The 26,317-nt window shown below is 42.3% G+C and overlaps 2 protein-coding genes across 3 annotated transcripts in view; one reads left to right on the top strand and one right to left on the bottom strand.

The window, feature by feature from the left end:
- The window catches only part of SLC38A9 (solute carrier family 38 member 9), a 46,442-nt gene extending 37,309 nt beyond the window's left edge, over window positions 1-9,133 (bottom strand). Inside the window, exon 1 of one of the 2 annotated variants that reach the window (XM_061469410.1) lies at window positions 8,971-9,133. Coding sequence is in view for 1 of the 2 variants with exons in the window: in XM_061469408.1 (XP_061325392.1) it covers window positions 2,128-2,231 (104 nt within the window). In the remaining variant the exon portion in view is untranslated. Of the gene's footprint in view, window positions 1-2,127; window positions 2,272-8,970 lie in introns of those variants that run through there. The other variant, XM_061469408.1, reaches the window with a different exon arrangement.
- Window positions 9,134-12,759: 3,626 nt separating this feature from the next.
- The window catches only part of DDX4 (DEAD-box helicase 4), a gene marked incomplete at its 5' end in the record, with an annotated part of 32,257 nt that continues 18,699 nt past the window's right edge, over window positions 12,760-26,317 (top strand). Inside the window, 7 exons of the mRNA XM_061469341.1 lie at window positions 12,760-12,924; window positions 14,194-14,257; window positions 18,043-18,115; window positions 18,536-18,606; window positions 19,433-19,519; window positions 19,836-19,916; window positions 21,337-21,378. Coding sequence (XP_061325325.1) covers window positions 12,760-12,924; window positions 14,194-14,257; window positions 18,043-18,115; window positions 18,536-18,606; window positions 19,433-19,519; window positions 19,836-19,916; window positions 21,337-21,378 — 583 coding nt within the window. The remainder of the gene's footprint in view (window positions 12,925-14,193; window positions 14,258-18,042; window positions 18,116-18,535; window positions 18,607-19,432; window positions 19,520-19,835; window positions 19,917-21,336; window positions 21,379-26,317) is intronic.

The raw sequence follows: 26,317 nt of genomic DNA, 5'->3' as shown, positions 1-26,317 counted from the left end.
CTCTACTCCCTAAAGCTCCAAGGAAGAAGCCCTTCAAGCCACTCACTGCTGTGACCGTGACTGACATAGATGCTGATGGCCTCTTCTTCCTTTTTGTAAAGGCTGTATCTGCCTCTTCTAATATGCAGAGATGCAGTTCAACTGTCTTTGGCCCCACTATGATTTGCAAGCTTTCCTGATATCCCAGAGCTCATGCCCTTCATCTTTGTGCTTCTGCGTGCCTGAAAGGCAGACGACTAGGTCGTAGAAAATGAGAGAATAAACTGAAGGGAGACACAATAAGGACAAAGCGGACAGATCTGCAAAGCTGAAAGTTGTGGAGGTGGGAACATAATCTTAGTACACACTTCCAGTTTTGGTGGGGAGAACTTAATGCCAAAAGCTATGACACTTCATGAAGCCAGGTCTCCAAATTTTAGAAATCACAAGAAAATGAAAAAAAAACCCCACACAATGAAGAAACAACACCTAACCTCACTTTTGAAAAGTGAATCTTGGCATTTTGATATATCACAAAAGTGAAAACTTCTCTTGTTGCTATTGTATCACCACACTGCCTGAAATCCACTGCTCTTCAAACAGAACACATACTTCCTCCATCACAAGGAACTCCCAAATGCTCATATAAATTAGCAGTTGTCTTATGCCAGGAGGACCATCAGGGGCTCACACAGTCTTTGGAAAGAAGATAAGGCAAGAATTAATTTTGTGCATTTCCTCTTCCCACATGAAAGTGCTCCACTGTTTCTTAACTTTTATATACAGAATTCTGCAGGCTTCTACACCTGTGCTCCCTGTGTTCCTCAGGGCTCAATCAGACCCTTATCCTCCTTCCTTTGCTCGCAGAGAAAAGAGATTGTTTAGTCGCTGGCTAACGTGTAAGTTTGCTCTCTTGGCTAACCAAAGCTGCGGGCTAAGACAGCAGCAAAACGCTCTCTTTTGACTGAACGTGGGCCCAACAGGAGGATTTTTTTAAACAACAGTGCCATCTTCAGTTCCCTCAGGAAAACTGCTCTACTGAAACATGACGCTGGATGCGAAGTCTAAAAAAAAAAAAAAAAAGAGCCATAAACGGGGTCCAAAAGGCAGCAGGGGTTAAAAAAACACCACAAAACCCACAACAGATTGGTGCCTCCAGCTAGGATCAGAAAGGCAGTTCCCACCCCGATCTCAGTTTTGGTTCCAGGACCAGGTCACAGAAATCTTAACTACAACAGCAGAGGGCACTGCACTATAAGGGCATGTAAGGATAAGACAAGGGAGAATGGCTTTAAAATGAAAGAGGGAGATTTAGATTAGGTATTAGGAAAAAAATCTTTACTGTGAGTGGTGAGGCGCTGGCACAGGTTGCCCAGAGAAAATGTGGCTGCCCCATCCCTGGCAGCATTCAAGGCCAGGATGGATGGGGCTTGGAGCATCAGGTCTGGTGGCAGGTATCCCTGCCCATGGCAAGGGGGTTGGAACTGATAATCTTTAAAGTCCCTTTCAACCCAAACAATTTCATGATTCTAAGTCTCCCACTATGGCCTCCTTTTGGGAATAGAGATGTTAAACTCTAAGAAAACATGCTAAATAACCTCTCAGATATGTATTATTTTTGCAGGCATAGCAAAAACCCTGGGCTCATGAATTTTTCATATTTGCTCAGACAATACATTTTTTTTCCTTAAAGGCAATAAAGGTTGCTCCATTCCCTCAGTGCTAGCCTATACTGTATTTTTCCAGCATGACTTGTAGAATGCATACACACCCATTTACACATACTGACAGTCACTCATCTCCACCATCTGTCAAGCTTTCTTGTATTGTCTCAACATTTCAGTTCACTGTGCTAAATAAAAACCATAATGCTTCAGTATTCACAGGATATTTGGTGTTTGAAGAGCACTTTAAAATCCACATGCCAAGTTCTCGTAAGAACACTCTTTGAAGTGATGTCAATACAAAAGTCTTACAAACAAAACACAGTATGAAGTTCTGTACACCTGGTGCTTAGAAATAATATACAAAGTAGGAACTGCCCACACTCAGACCTTGGTTTCCAAATGTTAGCTTTCCGTCTCTGTAGAATTCTGTTAAACAACTCATTGATATATAATCATTCTGTAGCTTCATGCTTCCTCATACCTTTTGCACTTAAAGTCTTCTGGATTAAACTGTATATTCATGATGCCATAACTGCTTTCATCACCTCCCACAGGAACCAGGAGAGGCTTGGTATCCTCTTCCATATTTGTGATCCTTCTTCTAGATTCCGTTAGCTACTTTGACCTAAAGAAAAAGAAATGAGACAACTACAGGTAAGTAAAATTGTCCCTGCTAGGCATTTAACACTGGCTAAGTCCCACAGCTTCGGAAGCTCGTGGGGTGAAAAGCGTCTTCAACTTGCCACTTGAGAATTCTCATTCCATAATGCAAACATCACAGGGCAATTACACTGGAAACAGTAATTTTTATAACACACTACCCCTTTAAGTTGTCAATGTACAATCATGCTCCAAATCTCTTTTAGCACCACAACAGACAATATAAATTAAAGGAATATGACAGATGCTGTTGCTTATACTGGGACTGAAACAGGTCTGTAAAAAGTGAGGTTCAAAATCCTTTGGGCTAACACAGCTAAGAGTAAAGTCCACCATGTGCAAATTAAGTATATTCATACATAGGTCTTATTTACCTGTTTCCAAAGCATGGGACTTGTTTTCTTACAGCTCCTCTGTAAGACCAGTGTGATTTTTAAAGGAGCTGTATTTCCAGCTTGTAACAGTACAACTGAGAACAATTTATCAGTTATTAGGGACTACTGTTTCACTAAATTACTTCAAACTTTGCAGCAGACACATAGATAGTTTTCCAGTGTATTTCCCATAATAAAGATCAGATTATTGCAGTTTACCGTGTGCAGGCTCTTTGAATTAAAGACAATGAATGGTTTTATAATGCATTAATAATAACGTATTCTATGCATTCAGAGCACTCCTGGCCAAACAATGGGGAGCAGATCGCTTTTAAGCTAATGGAATTCTACTTAGACTGACCTACAGTCCCCACATGGGACTGGCTATGTCTTGTGTGCAGCTGAACAAATGTAATGGCTTTAACAGCTCTCATTCCCACTACCTCCTTAAGTTTCTCAACCAGGACTCCTTCTTCAAACAAAAATGGTAGAAGTATCTGCTCTTTCAGTGGGACTGTATCCTGATGATTTAGAATGTTAAAGAGGCTGATGCAAATACAGATGAGAATCAGAGCTGGCACAGGGTAAGGAAATACAGCACTGGACATTTGAAATCTGGGGTGACAATGTAAGAAGATAGATAGAAAGAATGAGGTGTGTGTGATGCTTCTGTATCCTCATGGAAATACACTGTGCAAGCCCAGTGCCAGAAATTACATCAACTAAATTAAGCACTGATATGACTCTATCCATTCCTAGCTGTGTGTTGCAAATCCTCTTGCATTAGCTCATCCTGCTAATGCCTCTGGGAAAAAAACCCAAACCAAACAAAAAAAAAAAACAACCCACCCACCCACCCACCCAACCAAACCACAAAACAACAAAAACCTAACCAAACCAAAACCAACAAAAGAATCCAAACAAACCAGCAAAACCCAAAGAATCTGAAGGGAAGGATGAACAAGGAAGCAAAGCTATCATTTTTCAACCATGTCCACTCTGTGGGGTCAAACAGTAGCTATGGGAGCATGGGAAAAATACTGAAAGAGCGCACAGGGAGGAACGCAGAAGCACACAGATCATTCCTCATCTCACCCTACTGAGGAACTGCATTTTAGGGGACAGGCACTAGCTTCTGCTCCCCTCTCCTTCTTCTGGTGTGCTGAGCACTGGTAATGGCTCTCTGCTCCCATCACTCTGTCCTGCATTTTTGCAACTCTCTCGGAGTTTAATTGGACTTAGCCATAAAAATGCAGATGAAAATTTAAACTCTTAATGGCTGCACTGAAATAGGAAATTAATTCAAACCCCAAATACTTGGAAGTGGTTTTAGTCAGAATTTTCCAGAAGACTGTGGTACCGAGATCCTGTCCTTTCACAGCCCCTGGTTTATGGCACAAACTAAGCAGACATCTAATGCTAATTTAAGATACTGCTTTTAATACATCCCTTCCCTAAAACCTGTTGTAAATAATGTATTTGTGCTTTACAAATCAATCTGGCAAATGCAGGCAACATCGATCATCAGTTTGATTTTCTCTATGCTACAAAGAACCCAGATATTTTATAATATTCCATAAAGGAAAAAAAAAATAAGCATTCTTAAAACATGGCACACATTAAGTTTGGCTTGACAGCACAATTTGAAGCTTACAGAGTTGTTGCTTACAGACTCTTCAGGGTCTACTTAAAAGATCCATTAGCAACAACAATTTATTTTTTAAGTGCTTGCTGTTGAGAACAGACAAGTGAAGCTTATGGCCAGCAAACCGATTATTTTACAAACAGATGCAGCTATCACACATGTTACAGCTGGAGCCAGTACAGCTTGAAAGACAACTGTAAGCAGAAGAGCAGAACGAAGAATGAACCTGATTAACCTTTCTTTTATCTAATTTCCACCCATTCTGGCTGGGCCACACTCTCAATACATTAATTTTTAATACATGGGATGGAGCCAGTTGTGCTATCTGAACTCATTGTCTAACTCATACCAATAACCTCTTCTGAACTGCTTACTTTCCTAGTGACCTAATTACCTAAATTTTTTATGCAGGGTATCTATCTATTTTCATCTCATTCTAGATGTTTCTTAAAAAAAAAAACCTGTGATACTACATGCAGTACTCTCTATATGGTCTTAAAAGCCTATAATGAGGACTGAAATGTCAAACATGAAGAATTTATGTCAAAAACCAAAGTTGCTTGACAAATCTCATTCTGTTTGCATACTGTATGATATACCATGATTAGAGTTAGCAGGAGGCTATTGTAGCATTCAGAGAATTGCTATGGATCTCTGGGAATTAACATATGGCTGCTTGGAAATGGACAAAGCTGTTTTAAGGATACTTGCCTCATTTGCTGTGAAACTGGATTGTCCTGCAAGTGGGAAGGAGGTAACTGCTAGCTGTAGTGTACCTGCAGTCAGTAACATGAATTCATGGTACTTTGTCTTTGGTACTGATGAATTATAAAAGCATTGCTGTTCCTGCCGTTTAACCTCTCAGTCTTTCATCACAGATACATTGTGAAACTGCCTTTTACGTAAAGCTTAGCTGTGATTTGTACTAAGCACTGCAAAAATTTCCAAGAGGACTAGTTAGCGTTTGTTGAGCAGCAGATAAGGCAGATCAGTCTCACACAAAACTGAACTGAACACTAACCACTTTGCTGCTCTGACAAAACATTTCCCATTCTAAGATATGTCCAGCTTGAGAAAAATAATGTTCTTATAACCATTTCTAATCGATAGAATAATTTGTATGTACCAAGATGACTAAGATTACCTAGGAAATTTTAATTTTCATTAAACTTAGCTAAGTTTAACGCTCCAGTCTTCGAATACTCCAACTTTGTTACCTCTGTCCTTTTGAATACAAGTTTGTGTGTATAATTATCCTTGCACAGTTACTGGGTTAGCTTTCTAATGTATTTGGTAATGAATGAGAAATAGGGATTTTCTCCCCCACAGTTGCAGGCTGTATCTTCTCTAAAAATCCTTGTCTCTCCAGATCCTCTGGTATTTGCTTGTCACCATTCTACTCTTCTGCAAGTTCTCTTTTTACATCTGCAGAGACTTTCTTTCTGTCACCCTATGGTACAAGCACCTTGGTCTCTCAGCTTTTTCTAGTAACAGCAGAGATGAAGACCAGAGAGAGTGCTAACTGCATTCTCCTGCAACTAAAATCTTATTGATGAAGCAGGAACAAAGGAAGAAATTTCATGTTTTCCCCTACAGCATGCTGCATTGCTACTGAAGGGACAGTGCTGTGAGAGTGTTTTCTCTGCACCCATATTTCTTTTCCTTTTCAATTCAGCTTTGGTGAGGAAATCATTTGGTTTTGCTTGTGAAACACGTAACCTATCATGTAACTGATGCAACTTAGTCCTCCAAACATTTGACTCCACGAAGGCAATACTCTGGCTTTGCTACCCCCATGAAAGTAAGTGGTAAGTGCTGTTGAAAACATATCCCTACATTTTCCTGGCTCTACCCGACACAGTTATTAAGAAAAAAAACATGCATCTTCCACAACAGCTGTGATAAAGGAAATACATTCTTGACATACCTATGTAGTACCAAAACCCCCACAAATACGGAGTAACATTGACTCTAGCATCTTTCAGGAACTGCTGTACACTGCCTTAAAGCACGCTTGGTTGTCCTCCTTCCTTTCACCTAACAAGGAATGGCTACATCTATAAGGAAACCTTTAAATACTCTTCCAGATATAAAAAATCTGTCAAAGCTGCTAGCATGCTAAAGTAAGTTTGGAATTCTCTTCTGGATAAGGGCTTAAAACAGGAGGCATGTTTTCCAATCATATGCTATCAACACAGTCCTAACCATCATTAATATCTAATCAGCTACATAGTTAAACGTCATCAATGTCAAGGTATCTTTCAACGGTCCAAAGTTTGCATAGACTTTAAATCCTCCTCTCCCTTTTCTCTGTAGGATATAATTACACCTATTGCAGTGTGGAAGCTCAATATGCCCTCCCATCCTTTTTATAATTCTTCTACAAACATCTGAAGCACTGTTATCAGAAGGGCAGCAAAAGAGAACGAACAGATGAGAATTCAATAATGGAAGTTTTCTGTTACTGGTTGTAAACTATGAAGCACTACCTAGAGGTACACAAGTTACCCCTTCCAGTTCCACTCCAGGCTACACTCCACATGGTTTTTATGTTGTAAATACGAAACAGGGTTAGACCTTCATTAACCTTCTCTGGCTTGCCCCTGTGAGCTTCTGCTTTCACTGCCCTCAGGTTCTCCCTTTGTCTCCTGTTACAAAGTCTGAAAAGCTCCAAGGAGTGAAGATTGGTGGTTGAAGACCCAGCAGATTTAGAAAACTCATTCTAGCCTGGTGGTTGTGCTGTGATTTGGTCTTCTTTGTACTGGATGACAAAACTATATTACAGTTTGCTTGCACTGTGAATCAAACAATGGTGGCTTACGGCTCAGACACAGATGCGTGTGCCAATGCTTTAAGATGAGACACCCACCTTGACAGACCAGAGCTACAGTGCAGGCCACGGAAGAGGGTTAGCAAACAGGTTTACCCCACAGCAGGAACAAAACTGTGCTCAGTATGTCAATCATGCCAGTCATCTCACAAGCACAGTCTGTGCTTTACTGGTTTGTAGGTCTGGTATTTATCACAGAACCTTCCCTGAGGGCAGGGTGGGGAAGGCAGGAGCACTATCAAAACACTAATGGCTACCTGTGCAACTGGACATGCGCTGGATCTCTGAAAGATATTTATGCTCCGTGTCACTAGAGCTGAAGCTGCTGCACAGACAGCAGCGGTTCTGTAATGATTTCGCTGTAGGAGACTCTGTGGATCAGCCATCACAGAAGAAGTCAGAGCTTTCAATCTATAAGTCATGCACCTTAGAATAAATAAATACTGAACTTAGTCATCTATAACTTGTTACTTTTCAACCTGTGCAGTCTTAAATTATTTTTATAGTGATTTTGCCACTGAATGCTGTTCTTATGCTTATTTGCAGCAGCCAATTTCTTTGTTTTGGTATTCCCAGTGTTTCTTAAAAGGACTGCTCTGAATCAGTTAGATTACACAGATAAAACGTGATAATTTAAACTGTGGGCACATATTGTTTCATTTCTTACTTAAAGTCACTATTCCTAAACACCCACCTCATGCTTGTAGTTTAAATGCAAAAACCCATTTAGTTCAAAAACGGGAAACTATTTTTAAAAGTGCTACTTCACGTGACCTGGTATTCTTTTAAATTTTGAGGTGAATGGATGAATAAAGCTCAAGGCATAAATCTCAAACTGCAGGATGTGCGTGTATAAACTATGAGAAATAAGGAGGGCCTACACTGAAGGACAAGAACTTTAAAGCTGGACAGCAGTTCCTCGGTTCCTCTCTGGGGCAGTGCATCCTGTTATCAGAAGGGACTGAAGAATACTTGCCCGAAAAGCAGGAGCCAGGGACAGCATGCCACTAGTTAGCTTGTTCATACATCCCTACAACTGTGTGGCTGAAGACGAATAAAACTGCACAAGCAATGTGTTAGTAACTTTTTTTTTGGAAAAAGCCTCTTAAATATACAAGCTGAACCATTGCTGAGCTTCTGCATACCTCAGACTGCACCACTGGGTATGTGGTTGCTGCCAGAATCTGAGTAAAATTAAGAAATGGAGCACTGATTTGTCTTCAAGAGATAAATCAACTATTATTTGTACACAGATTTTTTTTTTTTTTGGTGGAGACTGTAAAGAAATACTTTCAGGAACACAAAGTTATCACCTTAGGTATGAATTTACAGTTTAAACACCATTTTGGTTTCAGGTCGTTGGGTCCACAGGCCCGTTAAATCAGATGTAAGTTACTTCCCGATTTATGAGTTACCCGAGAAGCTGCCACGCCGTTTCTGCATATCAGACTGCGCTCCGGTGTTCCATTGGGCCTCCCACGTTACAAGCGCACCAAGCAGGGTGTTACCAGGCTCTGCGGCCCACGCCGCTCCTCCCTGTCCCCCTCCTCCCCGCAGACCCAGAGCCTCGGCAGTAGGCAGGGTGTCTCGGAGGGGAGCAGCCTCGGCTCACCCGCCGCAGCGCAGGGAGCCGAGCAGGCCAGCGCAAGTTGCTGTCCGGCCACAGAGGGCGAGGCAGCGGTACCCACCGTCTCCCGGGAGCCCTCCGTGCCCGAGACCCCAGGGCCCCGCCAAGCCGCCGTTCCCTCCCCGCCCCGCGGCCGGGCCCGAGAGCGCTCCCGACCGGTGCCACACAACCAGACGCGACCGCTCTACCTGCGGCGGCGACACCGCCTCGCTCCGCTCAGTCTCCTGCACCCCCCGTTCTCGCGGCGGCAGCAGGAAGCGCCAAGGCCAGCGCGGGCCGCGCGACTCCGGAGGGCGGCCCGGCTGTGGAAGCCGCGCGCTGCAGAGCGCAGGACTACGTGTCCCAGGGAGCCGCGCGGGGGAGCGGGGCGGGGCCGCGTTCCCGGCGCGGTGTCGCGAGGGGCTATGAGGCCCTGTGAGTTTAGTACCGGCGGTAACGCAAACCCCGGGTGCGGCGTTTGTCGGTCTCCTCTGCTCCGCTGTAAAAACAGCTTCTGTCTGGGCAGCTGAGCGCACCGGTGTCCAGGCGCTGGGCTTCCTTGATGTGAGGCACTCGTGCTCCGTGCCTGGCCAGTTCTCAGTGGGGCTGCTACGGTATGGACAAGCGCTTACTGCTTTATTCAGCCATGAAGATTCACATTTGCTGGTGATGGTGGATTAGGTGCCTCTCATCTGTTTGCTTCCATGTCTCCTTGGTCAGCATGTTGATGAGTGTAGGCATGATCCCTGCCAAGGCAAACCACTGTGGCCTTCATGTGACTGGCCGAGTACCTCCTTGGGGAATGACGAGCCTCCTGACCCGCGCAGGGAGGTTTGCACCCATTGCTGAGCACAGGAGAGGTCAAAAGGCGAGACAACTGGGACACCAGCCAGCCAATGCAGCTTAGAAGTTCACTACTTAAGTCTTTTGGTCCTATGACATGTTGAGAACATGTCCTTTTCATAGTTTAAACTCTGGAAAGTCATATTCTAGGGGTATTTATAGCACATGCTTGGGAAAAACTGCTGAATTGCACAGAGTTACAGAACAGAAATCATAACCTGTACTTTCTGTTCAAGTGCAGCCCAAAACAGATCACATGGCCACCCATGGGGCTGATCCTGCAAGAAAACTGCTGTGTAGTTGAATTTCAGGCTGGATGGCAGTGAGGCAGCAGACACACCACCCATCATCCTGTTCAGCTGCACACAAGCTCAGGCAGACCAAAACTCCTGCTCCTATGTAGCCCTGCAAACTTACTATTGCCTTTTGCCTCTCAGCCACTCTCTGGGGCCAGGTGCACATTGCTGCTTTCAAACACATCAAGATTTTGGTCAATGAGTCAGGAAGTCCATCCACCTGCTACCACATGCAATTTGAAATGAGAGTGTTAACACTGCATGCTGGTGCTATGAAAGTGAATTAAACTAAAACCTAAAAAAATAGAGATGCATGAAGAACTGGTTATTTTTGGTTTACAGGCTTCTAGTCTTACTCCTGCAGGCCTGTCCTGTGTGTCCTGTGCTAGACATAGGGGGTTACTACTGCAGGAGATAGATGACCTGCATTTCATTTCATTCTTGGTCAGCAACTATAGTCCTCAAGGTAGGCTTAGGAAAAATGTTTTACTTTAAGAATCTTAACCAGGCCAAACAGAGGAGGAGAGATTTCTCCTGCTCCCTTACGAAAACTGCTGCAAACACCTGTCTTCACAAAAGTCACTGTCCTGCAGTGTTTGTGTTGTGGCTTTCTGTTCTGAGGACACAGTACGTTCTGGGCAAAAAGTGTCTTTTCTGCATGGCTGGGCAGTGTTTAGAAAAATGGGAGCCTAAATTCATTGAGGACCTCTTGGTAAATCTGTATGACAAAAACGGTATTAAATCCAGCTCTTTAAAAACTTTCCACCAAACACTATGGTGAATCTTCTTTTGATTTAGCCTTAATGGATACTTTTACTTGCAGATAATTGTAAAATGCACCAAGCTTTGCTACCTTCACTACACACAGCCTAATATGTATCATCCAGCGGTGCAGGTTTAAGCTCACTGTAAGACAGAGAAGCTGGTTTTAAGTCTCTTGGCTGCTTTGCATTCGGAGCACAACCCATGTCCTGTTCTGATGTTTCTGAAAAACAAGCAGCTCTAAAGGGTAAGGCTCAGCTGAGCGTGAAAAAGGTAAAAATAACCAGAGCCTTCGTTCAAAGAACACTCTAAAGTGGTCTCATCTGCTGCAGCAATTTGCCTTATTGTTGCTCTAAGCCTCTACTAGACACTGAGAAGTTCACTGCAGAATTACAGATCTGGTATAGAAGATATGAAAGCTCTTAAAAGAGGCACAGTTTTTCAAACAGATTTTCTGACAAACTGATTTTCTGACAAAATCTGTTGAACATGGCAGGGCAGGTCAACGAGCATCACATTTACAGAATGGTTTACACTTCCTTTATGATTTTCATAATAAGCACTGCTGTATTATTTCACAGGATGAAGAAGGGTGCACAGAAGGCACTCAGAAACTCAAGTAGCTCAGAAACACAAGTGGAAGGGCCAGGGTACTTTTTTTCTACAATACTTAAAAGATGCATTGAACTGATACAAGCCCTGTCTCCGTTCGCCTGCACTTCAACATAAATAAAACTCCTGAGCCAGGAATTTATCCCTCTTTCCTCTAACAAGTCTGGCATAACAAAAAACTGTGGGAAAGGGATGTTGTTCTTTTTGTTTAAAATAAATATATAGCGTGTTTAACATAATTAAACAGCTGGGGGTTCGTTTTTCTTTCTGTTTTTTTTTGGGGGGGGGGAGGGGGTGGGGGGGTGGAGTTTTGTTGTCTTGTTTTTTTCCCTCTCTAGCAAAGAGGTATGCCCTGTTAGCTGTTATGCTACTGCTGAAAACTCTTGTTTGCAGGAGAACAATTAATGTCTTGGTTGCATTTCTGCCAAACACTGGATTTCATAGAATCATAGATTTGCTAGGAAAGGACCTTAAGATCATCTAATTCCAACCCCTCCGCCATGGGCAGGGACACCTCACACTAAACCATGTCACCCAAGGCTCTGTCCAGCCCGGCCTTGAGCACTGCCAGGGAAGGAGCATTTACTACTTCTCCAGGAAACCCATTGCAGTGCCTCACCACCCTCACAGTAAAGAATTTCTTCCTTGTATCTAACCTGAACTTCCCTGTTTAAACCCATTACCCCTTGTCCTATCACTACAGTCTCTAAAGAAGAGTCCATCCCCAGCATCCCTATAGGCCCCCTTCAGATACTGGAAGGCTGCTATGAGGTCTCCACGCAGCCTTCTCTTCTCCAGGCTGAACAACCCCAACTTTATCAGCCTATCTTTATACAGGAGGTGCTCCAGTCCCCTGATCATCCTTGTGGTCCTCCTCTGGACTTGTTCCAACAGTTCCATGTCCTTTTTATGTTGAGGACACCAGAAAATGCACACAGTGCTCCAACTGATGTTTGTGAGGTAAAAGCACACTTCAGGTTATCATGAAGAAATTAAGGGATATTCACATGCCCAGAGAGCCGAGCAGGACCGTGAGGAGTACTCAGACACTGAAACCGCATTTTCCAGAGCTGCCGTTCGCTCTCACAGGCCTCGGGACTACCCCACGGCCACAGCGCGCGCCCCCAGCGGCTCGCCTCTGCTCGGTGTGGGCCGCGGTGTGGCGCGCGGCACCGCCCCTCCTCCGCCGGCCCAACGGCTGCGCGCCATGCTTCGCCCCGACTGCAGAGGACGGAAGCACGCGCTCTGCCGCTGAGGCGCGAGCCTATTGACTGGCGGGCTGGGCACGTGACTTACCAGCAAGTGCACGTGGCCGTGGCCTTACTAGGGGCCTAGGAGGAGCGGCGCCATTTTCCTTCTGTGCAGAGCGGGGGCGGTGCGGAGGTAGGTGTGGGGTTCTTCCTTTCTCTCCTCCTGGAGAATAGTCTCTAATGTGACAGAGGACAGTGAGTGAGTGAGTGCTGGGACAGGCAGGCTTAATGGTGTCTGCTGTGTGGGCGCTGTGGGACCCACAGTGGGGGGCAGGCAGAGGTTGCTGCTAATTTATTTTGCCTCCTGCAAGCAGATTTGTCAGGCCACAGCATGAACCTAGAAGACTGGAATGCAGAGATGGGGGATGAGGCATCACCAGTCCTTCCACCCCTGGAGCAGGTATGGGGTAGCAACTGTTGTGCTGTAGCATGTTTGCTTTTCCTCCCCTTCCTTTTTTCCTTCCATCCCCAAGCCTGCTGCCTGGACAGTTGGTGGGCTGAGGTCCCTGTAACTCGTGAAGCACTTGTTAAGTGGAGGAACTTGTTCTTAACTTTTGTGTTGAAAAGACTGTATTTTCTTAACAAATAACTGCAATTTTAGTCTCTGAATGTTTAGTTGCCCTGCCTCCCTGGAGGTTCTGGGACCGTGGTCGTTGTGACCAGTTAAGTGTTACTCTTCCACCTGCTTAATGCTGGCTGTCCGTTTCCATTGGGTCGTGAGAGGATGTGTCATTTTTGGAAAAGTGTATTTCATGAAAGTGGCACATACTAGTAAGTCATTACTTAGGGTCTTTGGACAAGGAGTTGAGTACCAGTGTGGGTAGGCTAGTAGACTAGCAAAGGCTGGAGAGAAAGTAAGAAGAACTAGTTGGAGATCAGTGGTAAGGGGTATTCAAAGGGCTCTGTAACTACTGAAAGTGGTGGTTCCACGTGCCTGCCGTTTTCCCCTTCTAATAGATTCCCTTATGTATGTCAGATCTTTTGTTTCTTAAGTTGTAGGTAAACTGAGAACAGATCACTGGTTTTTGAGTGTTAGTAGGCTGCAATTTCTCACACAAATCAGGTTGGTTTGATGGTTCTTGTTACTGTCTGTTGAATAATGAAATGGCAGTGGTAGAACTGTGTTACTAAAGACTAGCAGAACCATGTTTTTTAGTTATAGTTTAGTTCTTAGATATGGGTTTGTTACCTAGCTGGTAACTAAGTACCTACCACAGAGCCACTTGTTTTCCTCTGCTACCTTGCACCCTGGTGATATGGGGAGGAGAACTGGAAAACAAAAGGTAAAAGGTTGAGATAACTGTTTAATAATTCAAATAAAATACATTGAAAAAATACTGAAAAATACTTAAAAGATATTATAGTATTGTTTTGAACAATAGATGTCTGTTGACAAGGTGACAAAGCTGCTGCCTACAAAGACAGAGACAGAAGGTAAATTAAACTTAATTAGCTCTGCGTTAGCTGTATATAATATGGTTTTGGTGACATTCAGATGCAAACAGTATGCCCTTTAGTATACCAGAGAGTAATAAGTGAACACAAGAGTCTGAGAAGACTGCATCTTGGTGCAGTAGGCAACTTGTTTTAAATGCAAGACTTAACAACTGTATTTGTTGTGTTTGGGCTGGGTTTAACATGAAGTTGTGTTTTTTTTTTCTCTCTGTAGGCTAGCTTCACTGAAAGACCAAATAGCACCTCCTCTGACTTCAGTCGAAGTGTAGGCTCATTGGGTATGTAAAAGGCACTTTTACAGACATTTTGGGGGAGTTGATCTCTTGAACAGTTTAGGAGATTAAAAAAGCGCACAGTACTATTGTTGTGATATTTCCATGGAGTAAGCAGGTAACATAGTGAGCAGACTTCCCTCTTGACCCTCAACCCTTCTTATTTATTGCAGGTATGTGTTGAATACAGCATATGATTTCTAGTAAGAATCAGTAGGTGTTACCTCACAAGTGTTTCTAAACATGAACTGTATTGAAAATAAGTGTTATTTGCAATGTTTAGCAGTTCTGGTGATACCCTTTTTCACAGATGTGTTGAAAATAGGAAAAGGTCAGATGAAGTTGTAGAAAGGAAATCCTAAAAATACAAGACAGAACATTAATGTTTGGTATCAAGTTTCTGTAAAGCACTCTTGATTTAATGAACTTAATGCCTTTATAAACTTGAAGTTTTACATACAAAAGTTAGAAGAAGTTTAGATTAGGAGGCAGAAGTTTTAAATATGCCAAGCCAGAGTTGCTGCTGAAGGAAACAGCAGACGTGTTTTTTAGGTCTCCAGGTTGCTAGCTACAGTAGTAGGTGGCACAGAACAAATAGAAAAGGCAGTGCTTGTGAAGAGAACTTGAATTGCAGGTTACGTAGAAGTGAGTCTTGATGCTTCATGGTTTGTTTGTTCCAGCTCTTTCTTTCTGACTAGCTGTCATCCCTGGTATATTTCCGTTACACACTGCAAAAGTAACTTGTTTTCTGATTTGTGCCTCTTGTACTGAACTCATGGCAGGGAGGACTTTTCTGCTGAAGATCTTGCTTTCACTGTCATCGTCAACCATTTATTCTTTTCCTGAGCTGTGCATATTTTGCCATTTTAGATCAGTGTGAGCAATTTCAGAGTGTTTGTTTTGATTTAACCCAATCTTTCTGATGGCTCTTAGATGAGGGGAGCTCTACCATTCAAGCACAAGTAGTAATACTGAGATGCTTTACTTATGCTGGTTATGAGTAAACCTTATTTGCTGTTTAAATAAAGAGTTAAAAAACTAAAGCTGCTTGGGAAGTCCAGAGGTGAGGCTTTCACTTCATAAGATTATGCCTCTTGTCTTGACCTTGTTTAAAAGGGTACATCAGCATTAGGGGTTCTTTCCCTACAACATGATGGAAAAAGGTGTTCTTTTATTTTATTTTTTTTTTTTCCTCCAGAAAAAGCTGCATGGGCCTTACTTTTTTCTTTTCTTGCAAAACTTCTAATTTGTTAGATCATGCTTCAGCTGATCCTTAAATTAAGCTCTCATGAGTTGCTTTCTTGTATGCAGTGGACTTCTAGCTGCTTTCTTGTATGCAGTGGGCTTCTAGGCTTGGGACATAGCTTGCCTGTTTGACACTAAATGGCACGAGTAGAGCTAGTGTATGCAAGTTAAAACTCTTAGTTTAGTTTTTTTCCTTGAAACAATAGTAGTAGTACTCTTGTGTAAATACTTGCAATAAGGGTAAGCTAAAAGTAATATTGCATACTTGGGAATTATATTTTTGTAAGGAAGACATATATATACACACAATATCAGGATTTAATAGCTCTTACTCAGTGATATGCTCATGCAGTGCTAGTTTGTGATGCCAGTGAACTGGGAACAAGGATTTATTCTATTCCTTTTAATCTGTCAAATACTGCTTGAAAGCTAGTAAATTTACAGTGGTAAATAATAACAGTGATGAATTAAACACTAGCATCCAGTACTTCTACAGTTCCTGTGAGACCAGTGAGCATGAAACCTATATAGAATCAAGCTTCGTGAAAAGTCACACAGTAGGTAAATAATAATTCTGAAAGTTGCTATTTTACCAATCTTAATGGGTTGGTTTGCAAGTAACAGTGTGGTCTACAGTCAATTTCGTGTAAGTGCTAAGCATAGCAGACTTGACTGAAGAGTTATTGATTCTATTCTGTTCGCTGTCTGTAAATCTGTGTTGTTATCCAGCATGTTTCATTAGACAGAGGGCAGCATGGTGGAGAAACTTACTGAAGCAGGTTTACTGATCAAGTATTTTGTTGACACGCATGTGCTTTCCAAAAACTTTGCATATTTAATTAACGCAGTATGATTAAGTTATGAAAATTTCAGTGGAAGAGGAGTGGTGGAATAAGGGGGGAGTCTTCACCTACTTAAAGGCAAATAGACTTGGTCAGTGAAAGCCAGTCTATTGTAATAAGCAATAAAAATAGCAGTTTAAGTAATTGGGGTGGGTTTTTTTCTGCTTGTGCCATTTAACGTGAGTATCAGAATCTTTTAATACAGTGTTTGCCCCAAACTACTCACATCTTCCAAGTGAGCAGGAACTCCGAACATTGTTCAGACTATAAATGCAGCAGTTTAACATTTCCATTGTTGTACAAGCCAAGTTTCTTAATTGAGTGTATTGGTAATGTACCAAATGTAATCAGTTTTCTTTTTTCCTTTATGACAAGCTCTTGTACACAGGTGATCTTTAAGGTGTTTATCTTGTTGCAGAATGTACTGATGCCTAGGTTTTTTTTTAGGGGTATCTATATCATTCTGTAAAGCACTTTTTACTTGGAAGGAAAAGAGTGAGTTTCCATGATGTGTCATATATTTGTACATCATGGTATTTTGTAGACTTAGTGTTTTGATTTCAGATTTCATAACTTTATTATGGTTACTTGTGTACCCTGATCTTGACTTTGATACTGCAGATTATGGAATTTCTGTTTTAGAGAGTCACTCAGGTTGGAAGGCCGTCTCTGGAGACTGGCTGGTCCAGATCCTTCTGTAGAGGAGGGTCAACTCTAGCAGTTTGCTCAGGACCTTGCCTAGCTGAGTTTTGAATTTCTCCAGGGTGGAGACTGTGCAGGTGCTCTGAGCAATTTGTCTAGTGTTTAACCATACCCATAGCAAAAAGGTTTTCCTTACGTTAAAATGGAATGTCCTGTATTTCAGTTAGTGCCTATTGCGTGTTGTCCTCTTGTTGGCTATCAGGGAAAAGAATCTGACTTTTCATCTTCACTCGCTTTTGTTAAGATGTAAGATCCTTTGAGTCTTCTTGTTTCCAGGCACAGCAGTTCCAGCTCTCAGACACTCTGTGTTCAACAGGTGTATCAATCTTTTCTTTGTCTTTGTGGTTGTTTGCTGGACTCCCCAGTGTCTGTTTTGTACTGAACAGCCTAGAACTGAATGCAGCACTCTAGATAAGGTGTCACCTGTGGGCAAGAACCACCTGCCTCCACCTGCTGGTAACATTCTTCCTAGCTGTTGGCCTTCACTGCTAGGGCACATTGCTGGCTTACGTTCAGCTTAATTTCCACCACGGCCCTCGTTTTTTTTTCTCATCAAAGATGTTTTCCAGCTGGTTGTCTCCAGTGTGTACTGGTGCCTGGAATTATTCCTCTGCAGGTGCAAGATTTTTCATTTTTCTTTGGACTTCAGGATTCTTGCTTCAGATTGCTTGCCTATGTCTTTGTGAGTTTCCTCTGAGTGAAACAGCCCTGTGCTATGTACTCGTTTTGTGCATCTGCAGGCTTGGTGAGGGACAAATCAGTCCCATCATCCAGGTCATGAATGAAGATGGTAAACTGTGTTGACCCCAGTGTGGCTCTCTGCTAGTGACTGGCTTCCAGATGGAGTTTGTGCTGCTAATCACAACTCTTGGAACACGGTTGGTTCAGCCTACTGAATCAGTCCTCCTAAATGTCCGGTTATCTAGGCTGTGTGCTTCATTGTTTTTTATGTGAAGATGTTATGGGAGACAGTATCAAAAGCCTTACTTTCTTGTTTTCCAGGTGCTTTTGGAAGACCTAATAGAAATCAGCATATGCAGGATCATTTTGGAGGGTATTCTAGAGATAGAGGTAGGTTAGATGGTTAAAATTTGTTGGTCTGGGAGTGATTAAGCCTTCCTTTTGGATAAAGCATTTAGAATGGAGGATCTTGCAACTGGTGTCCAGGTGTGGAAACTCAAATTTTACTGGGTTGGTAACAGTACTGTTGCTGAGAGGTGCTGTTCTTCATAGAAAACAGTAGTTGCACCTGTCCTAAGCTTTGTAATTTTGATACATTTTCTTTGCCTTATAAAACAGCACCTTTGTCATGTGATTGTTTTTTTTGCTGTGTAGGAGCTAGGCTACAGGTCCAAGGTGCCTTTCGGCCTGAATGGTTCTGTAATTTTACTGTTGGGCTTAAAAAGCCAAGCATACTCCAGCAAGCCTATCTTGAAGTCAAATATAGCTTTGGATGTAGCTTTGGACATTGATTCTTTTTTCTAATTATAGGTAGTGGTGAATCTCTGAACAGATGGTGTCAGCCAGTGAGTACATTTGGTAGCAGAAGGAATTTTGCCAACAGAGGTAACTTTCCGGAGTGTCTGTAATTCTAATGGCTAGTCGTATTTGATGCATTAAATTTTTCCTGTGGAGTTACTCAGTTCTGTTGTATCAGAGTCAGGTAAGTATTTTATGAGTTGGAAAATCATATGCCTGGGTTACCACTCATTATTTTTCTGCATAATGTAGGCATTCAGTATCATCTCTTAGTTTTGACTGCATAATACCACCACATTTGCTAGAAGGCAGGACTCAGCATTGTTTTGTTCACCTCTTGCTTTGCTTCCATTTTTCTTGGAGAGGTGTATTGTTCTGATAATTCTGTTGAGTCATAATGTAATGCAAAAGGCAGCTGAACATTAGTATCCATATACATGCTATGGGAGGGAGTGTACAAGTGCTCTCCAGAGGAAGATTTCAAAGCTTTCTTCAGGTTCCATAAGGCAATATTTAATACCTGTGCTCTTACTGCTTATAATATCAAGTGCCACTCTGGTATGCCCTGCACATTGAAGTGCTTAGTAATTGGCAGTGCGGCAGTATTGCTGTACATGCTTCCACCAAGTATTATGGGAAGCACATGGGACAGTGGAAGCTGCTACCACTTAACGTGTCTAGATCGTTCAATGGCTGTAAGTGGAACAGGTTATGAAACAAGGGAGATGGAAACTGATACAGGCACTGATACTTCACTTTTCCATATGTTTAGACAAATCGCTTAGTTCTGTTGTACTTTTAATCTGAATTCATAAAATCGGGGCTGTGAGGAATAATTGCCAGATAAAAGGCATTTGATCTGCCCATGCAAAAACGGGCAAATGAATTTGCTGTGTACTGTGACGTACTGCAGGTTTTCAAGAAAGGAATGCTGTAGAAAATTCCAGTACACAAAATAGAGGTTTTGGAAGATGTCCTGGTGGCCTTGGACGAAGTGAGAGTAAGGTTTTTATTTTTTTTCTATGCTGAGTGATTTGTGTGGCAACAACATATAACCAAGGTTTGCTTGCTTCTTGAAACAAGTACAAAGGTGGAAGTTATGTTGAAGCTTCTGTTCTTCAGCAGTGTTGTAGAACGTGGATGGCATCTTCAAAAAATAATATTACTGCAAATAATACAGCGTGGATTAGATTTACAAAGAATGTTTAAGTTTTTGCAGTGTAGAGATTTTTAAGTAAATGGTACTAGCTTTTGGCATAGTGTTGTATTGTGCTAATTCTAGACACTATATCCACTACACTGTTTATTACTTATAGATATTAAAGGTGAGCAAAGAGAAAGACCCCAGTCTGGCACTTTCTTTGGCTCTACGGGAAGAGGAGCATTTGGAGGTGCAGGTGAGACTTTTTAGTAGGGTAGTAAATCTGTCAGATTTCCTCACTGTAGATTTTGTGGCAATGCAGTACCTTCTTAGCTTTGCTAAATGCTGTCTCTGTGATTGTTCTCCCTGTCTGAATTAAGAACATCTTGCAGATGTTAGGTACCTTGCATGCCAGTGCACACAAGACAGATTTGTCACTTGGATAAATTTTAGAAATCGTATTTTCAAAGCTGTTGTCTCCTGTAATTTTTATTTTACCTTAGTCCTACTGCTACTGGGTCAGTTAATGCACAGTGAAGCAGAGCTGCTAACCCCAAAATACAAAGCAAGTCTTTAAGAGGGCTCTCAGTTTCAAAATATTCACTCTAGACTTTTTCAGCCCCTCATAAGGGAAGTGTTTTAGGTTTGTCTGGGTTACTTTACTGAGAATAAGGGGTTTAGATCTGAGAGACCAGCTCTTTCTGATGACATTATTTTAACGTTTTGGGTTTTTGCTGCCCACAAAGGAACTTCCTCTCATTGTCTTCCTTTGCCACTGGTGTTACTGTAACTTGTAACTCATCTGTTGTGCTACTTAGAGCATAGTAGTCTATCACTTGCACAAGTCCCAGAGTTAAAATTAGAAATACCATTAAACCAGTTTTATGGATAGTGGATGGCTGATATTCTCAATGTGGGAACAGTTTATATGATACTGGTAAAGAATTTTTCATTGTAGTAAAGATAGAATAATAAGTGTGCATTTTCAGAAGCGCTCTTTAACATCCAGAGAGCAATTGGTTTGCCTCTGTTGGACTTAGTTCAAATTAAGATTTTTAGATTTTTAGTTCAAATAAGCATTTGGTTCAGAAGCATTAAGTGTTTATACAGGCAACATGTTAATATTCGTAGCGGACATAACCGCATCCTTAATGCGGTATAGTAATTCCTTTCGTATAATCATTGTATGAAATACTGGTATGTGAAGACTGTCATGGATATTGGTTGGCAACAGTTGAACTAGTCTGTGGAGATATTAATGTGGAAAGATAATTCTTCATAAAGAGGGAACTGTGTTGTTTTATAGTAAGAGGTGTGTGGATCTAGCAAAGCAACAGAGCAGGCACTGCTAGGTTGTTGTGCTGCCTCCACTTCTGGATAGCGTTCTTGTCACTCTGACAGAATTTGTAGAGGTAGCAAAGGTAGGGCTGTGTTGGGCTTTCTTAAAACAGTTATGCTTTTTGTAATTAGAGATAACCGTGTAAGCGTCTTATCTTCAGATGGAAAAACAAATATTATAAAGTGATTACATGCACTGTATGTTGCATCTTTACTCAGATTCTCTGTTACTCTCCTGATGAAACTGTGATTTTATAGAGTTGCTTAGATTCTTAGATTTTCTCTCAAATGAGTTTTATTCCTATAAGGAATAATGTATGGAATGGTTTCTTTAACAGCAGCTTCCAAAGAACACAGTGAAGAAATAGGATCTGGAAGAGGTGAGTAGCTTCTTGGCAAGTGACATGCCAGTTTTAATTTCTTTTCATCTTGAGGAACATTCTGTTACAGGAAGTTGCTGAAAGTGATTAGGTAAAAAAAGAAGGTAGTGATACGGGTAAATGCAAAACATCTCAAAACTTTTCACTTAACATAAACTTCGTGTGTTTAAAATTCATTCATCTTTAAATTACTGGAGACCATAGTGGTGGTTGTCACTTAAAGAATGACTAACATTTTGGAATGGAGTGCTATAGAATTCCTTTATGCTGGCTGTTCTTTCCTCATAATGGTAAAGCTTATATACCTGAGACACAAGTGTTAGAGAATTTAATTGGCAGTGGTATAGGAATCTGAGTGATGATAGTCATTAAAGCAAACCACAAAGGAACAGTAGATTCTCAGTTTCAGATGCTGTTTCTGGAAAACGGGCTCCATGTGTTTTACTGAGTAGAAGCTAGTAAACAGAATTTCATGATCTGTGAATGCAGGAGATCAGGTTCCAGTGTGTGATAAATGACTTCGGCATGTATTGAAAGTCTCAGCTGGGACAGTCTATTAAATGATTACTTGCCTGCGGTGTTTTTTGCAGATGACTTTAGCCTTATTTTGCCTTTCTCTTACACTTGAGATTAAAAAAAGACTAATAGTGAATTTCTGAATTCATATGAATAATTTTGGTTCCTGAGCCCTCCTCATTTGAGATCCCTGTGATTGTGAGCATCAAATAATTAACTTTTGTTGTGGTTTAAGCCCAGCTGGCAACTCAGAACCACGCAGCAGCAAACTTACTTCCCACCCTTCCTCCCCCAGCTCCCAGAGGGATGGGGAGGAGGTTCAGAAGAATGTAACTCCCACAGGTTGAGATACAAACAGTCCAGTAACTAAGGTATAACACAAACCCACTACTGCTACCACCAATAATAATGATGGCTTGACTTCACGAACGAAGATTTGGGAAGGGCTTTACCCACACTTACTGCAAGTATGCTGATGACTAAAAAGGCCAATGTGGGGTAGGCAAATCTGGTTGCAAAAAGCACAGCGAAAGGTCTCCTTCGGTGGTATAGGTGAGGCACGATTCTTTCTACCTTTTCTCCTCAAGACTAATTCTGCATGTGTTCTCAAAAGGAGACAGCAGTGTTACATATGATGTGTCTCCAAGTCTCCTGGTTGGAGGCCAAGGTGGGTCACTGATTGTAGTCAAGACGGCCAAGGTTGAAGTATTGTTTCAGAGAGTCTATATAAAAAGTGTCTTTGGGGCACTTTTCTTGCAGCAGCCAGTGGTGAGTTCACTGTAAAACACAATCTTAGGGAGGCAGTAATCTTTCATCCTAGAGACGTGCCCTGCCCAGCGCAGCTGTGGTTTCAGCCATATGGCCTCGATACTGGTAGTCCCTGCCTGTTCAAGGACAGTAACATTTGACATGTAGTCAGTCCAGTGAATGTTTAGAATTGTATGGAGGCAGCACTGATGGAAGTGTTCGAGGAGTCGCAGGTGATTACGGTAGATAACCCATGTTTCAGACCCATATAGAAGAGCAGACAGTACAATGGCTTTATAAACACTAATCTTTGTATTTCAGGTGTTCATTGCACCAGATTCTTGTATGGAATTTTCCAAAGGCTCTATATGCCTTTGCTATTCTGTTATCTATCTCTTTGTTGATTGTGGCATCCGAGGAAGTAATGCTTCCCAGATAGCTGAAGTGCTGAACTGACTTAAGCTCTGGCTCACCAATGGTAATGTAGGGATGATGGTAATCTTCTTGTGGTGCAGGTTGGTAGAGAACTACTGTCTTCAAGCTAACTTCAAGCCCAAGAAGCTCAGCCGCCTTCGCAAAGCAAGATGTTAAGCGCTGCAGAGCTGCTTCTGTGTGGGCAGCAAGGGCAGCATCGTCAGCAAAAAGCAGTTCATGGACAAGGTGATACAGGGTCTTAGTGTGGGCCTTCAGTTGCCTTAGAATTGAACAGGCTCCCATTGGTACAATATCGAATATAAATGCTGTTTTGTTTGTTGATGTCTACCGTAGCCCTTTGGAGCATCGTGCTGAAGAAGATTGTGGATAAAGCTGGTGTGAGAACACAACCTTGTTTCACACCGTTGGTTATTGGGAAGGGCTCAGAGAGTGCATATCTGACTTGGCCTTGCTGATCCTCTTGTAACAGAATAATCATTTTGAGGAACTTTGAGGGAAACAACCTAATCGTTCCAAGATCAGCCACAGGCCTTTTCTGCTCACAGTGTCAGAAGCTTTGGTGGGGTCAGCCAGAGTTACATAGAGCCTCTTATTCTGTTCTTAGACTTCTCTTGCAGTTGTCTGAGAACTGTGGTTCTGTCTGTGGTACTTCTGTTAGCTCTGAAACCACGTTGACTTTCAGGTAGAAGTTCTTCTGCAGTAGTGGGTACTAATCTGTTCAAGAGTATTCTTGCAAGAATTTTTCCAGCAATGGAGAGCAGTTATACCTCGGTAGCTTGAGCAGTCTGACTTTTCATCTTTTATTTTATACAGAGTGATGATGATTGCATTGTGAAAATCTGTTGGTAATTTACCTTGTTCCCAACAGCGCACAACTAGCTCATGAAATTTAGCATGAAATGCTTGGCCTCCATGCTTCCAGTTTTCAGGTGGGATTCCGTCTACCCCAGCTGCCTTGCCAGTTTTCACCTGCTGTATAGCCTTAAGAGTCTCACCTGTGGTAGGGGTTATATCCAATTCATTTTTCATCGGATGTTGTAAAATGTGCTGGATTCCTCTGCCTTGGGACTACACAGCACTAAAGAATGTTTGAAAATGTTCAGACCAACGATTCAAGTTGAAGATCTTATCTGTAAGAAGTGTTTGGCCATCTGCACTAAGTAAGGGGCTTTGAACCTGAAATGTGGCTCCATACACTGCTTTCAGAGCCTCATAAAATCCTCTGTGGTCACCCAAATCTGCGCATAGCTGAGTCTTCTATGTTGAGCCACCAGTAGTTCTGGATGTCTCGAAGTTTCTGTTGGAGTTTGCTACATGCAAAATGAAAGGCTGCTTTTCTGACATGGCAAAATGGCTGAACGAGGTGTGCTTGGTGGGCAGATCTCTTCTTTGTCAGCAATTCCTGGACCTCCTGATTGCTATCATCAAACCAGTCTTTGTTTTTCTTTAAGGAGAACCCAAAGGATTCTTTGGAGGACTGCAGGATGCTATTTTTAATATGTTGCCAAAGCGCTTCAGGAGAAGAATCTATAAGATGGTCTTCAAGCCTAGTTTGACGGTTAGCTTGAAAGATTACCCTCACTGTGGCTATTTGAAGATTATTGAGCCTCCTCCTGGGAATGCCGCCTCTCTTAGGTTTGGCCTTAAAGTGAAGGTTAAGTTTGCAACACACAAGGCGGTGATCTGTTTGACATTCTGCACTAGGCATCACTTGGGTGTGACAGACATTGTGAACATTTCTCTGGTGCACTAATGTTAGCGTAAGAACTGACACATAACCACCGGAATGGTTATATGAAGTACTTTATTGCAGCGCTGGGAAACCAGGGGCACGCGCCCAAATCTGGCTTCAACCCCGTTACATTGCGCTCGCAATTTATACACTAAAAATGTCGTCACTAATACATATTCAACACAGATTACATCATTGACTAATACATATGCATCAAGGATTGCCACATCAGTCTATTACGACATCAGCCTCTTCTGCGCTTGCGCAGCTCCCCTCTGGTGGTTGTCCTGATGAAGTAAGGAGTCTTCCTCAGGTCATCCTGTTCACTTTTCTGTTCCTTGGACATGTCCCAGTCATTATGTGGACACCAGCATTCTCTTATTTCACTTGACTACTCCTGGTACCTTCGTGAGTTCTGCTTCGGTAGAGTTTCACAATACTCCCCTGGATCCACCCATATACCCTTCCCCATATATGACTATATTAATTGCTTATCATTATAGCTACCATTGTAACTTTTAAAGTAACCAAGATACATAATAGCAGAATTTCAGCTTGTTCTTAATACAAAGAAACCCTCTACTGATTAACAGATTTTCAAATATAATCATCTCTTCTGTTTGTACTATTGTTTCAACACATAATTTCACCTATTACTAACATTTAGACATAATAAGGTGCCAGTGTTTAGATCGAGGACGTATCCAGGTTGTCTTCAGGCTGCTTTCTGCTGGAAAATAGTACTGGTGATGGTAAGCTGTTGCTCTGCAGAAAACTCTAGCAAGAGGCGTCTGTTGTCATTGCAGATACCAACACCGTGCTTGCCTGGTAATCCTTCCCAGGCTTCAAAGTTCTTACCTGCTCAGTCGTTAAAGTCACCAAGTGTTACGATCTTATCATCTATAGGAAACTTTTGAGTGAGGCGATGCAGATCGGTGTAGAATTTGTCTTTCTCTGCACGGTCAGCTTGCAGAGTTGGAGCATATATGCTGAAAGGAACGTGTTGCTTATTGTGTAGTGGAAGATGTAAGGAGATAATATGATTGGAATGACCTATCGGCAGATTTTCAAGTTTAGAGATGATGGCATTTTTAGTCATGAAGCCAACTCCAGAAAGATGACTTTCAGTTTTGGATTCACCTGACCCGTAGCGTGTATAGCTGGCACCATGTTCTGTAAGGCTACCTGCCTCATGAAGGCGAACTTCACTGAGAGCAGCAGTGTCGATGTTGAGTTATGACAGTTCGTGGGCAATTAGTGCAGAATGGTGCTCAGGATGCCCACTGTTCACTGTATCAAGCATGGTTCTGATGTTCCAACATGCGAGTGTCAATCTGGACACACCTTTGGAGGCAGGTGTATGCCTTTGTCTTTTTTGTCTTGGATCAACCACAACAGAAGACGCCTGTTGGCCGCTGCTAGCCAACCAGGTGGAGGGGGAGATGAGCTTTGGTTAGGCCATCTTTTCTAGGCCTCTCTCCATATGGAGCAAGCAGTGCCCTCCTTGAA

The sequence above is a fragment of the Pezoporus flaviventris genome, unplaced genomic scaffold (assembly GCF_033815535.1).
Source record: "Pezoporus flaviventris isolate CSIRO_AGI_PZ_B2104156 unplaced genomic scaffold, CSIRO_AGI_Pfla_v1 ptg000057l, whole genome shotgun sequence".
Lineage (NCBI taxonomy): Eukaryota > Metazoa > Chordata > Aves > Psittaciformes > Psittacidae > Pezoporus > Pezoporus flaviventris.
Note: the sequence above shows the minus strand (reverse complement) of the source record. Positions and strands in the feature narration are given on the sequence as shown.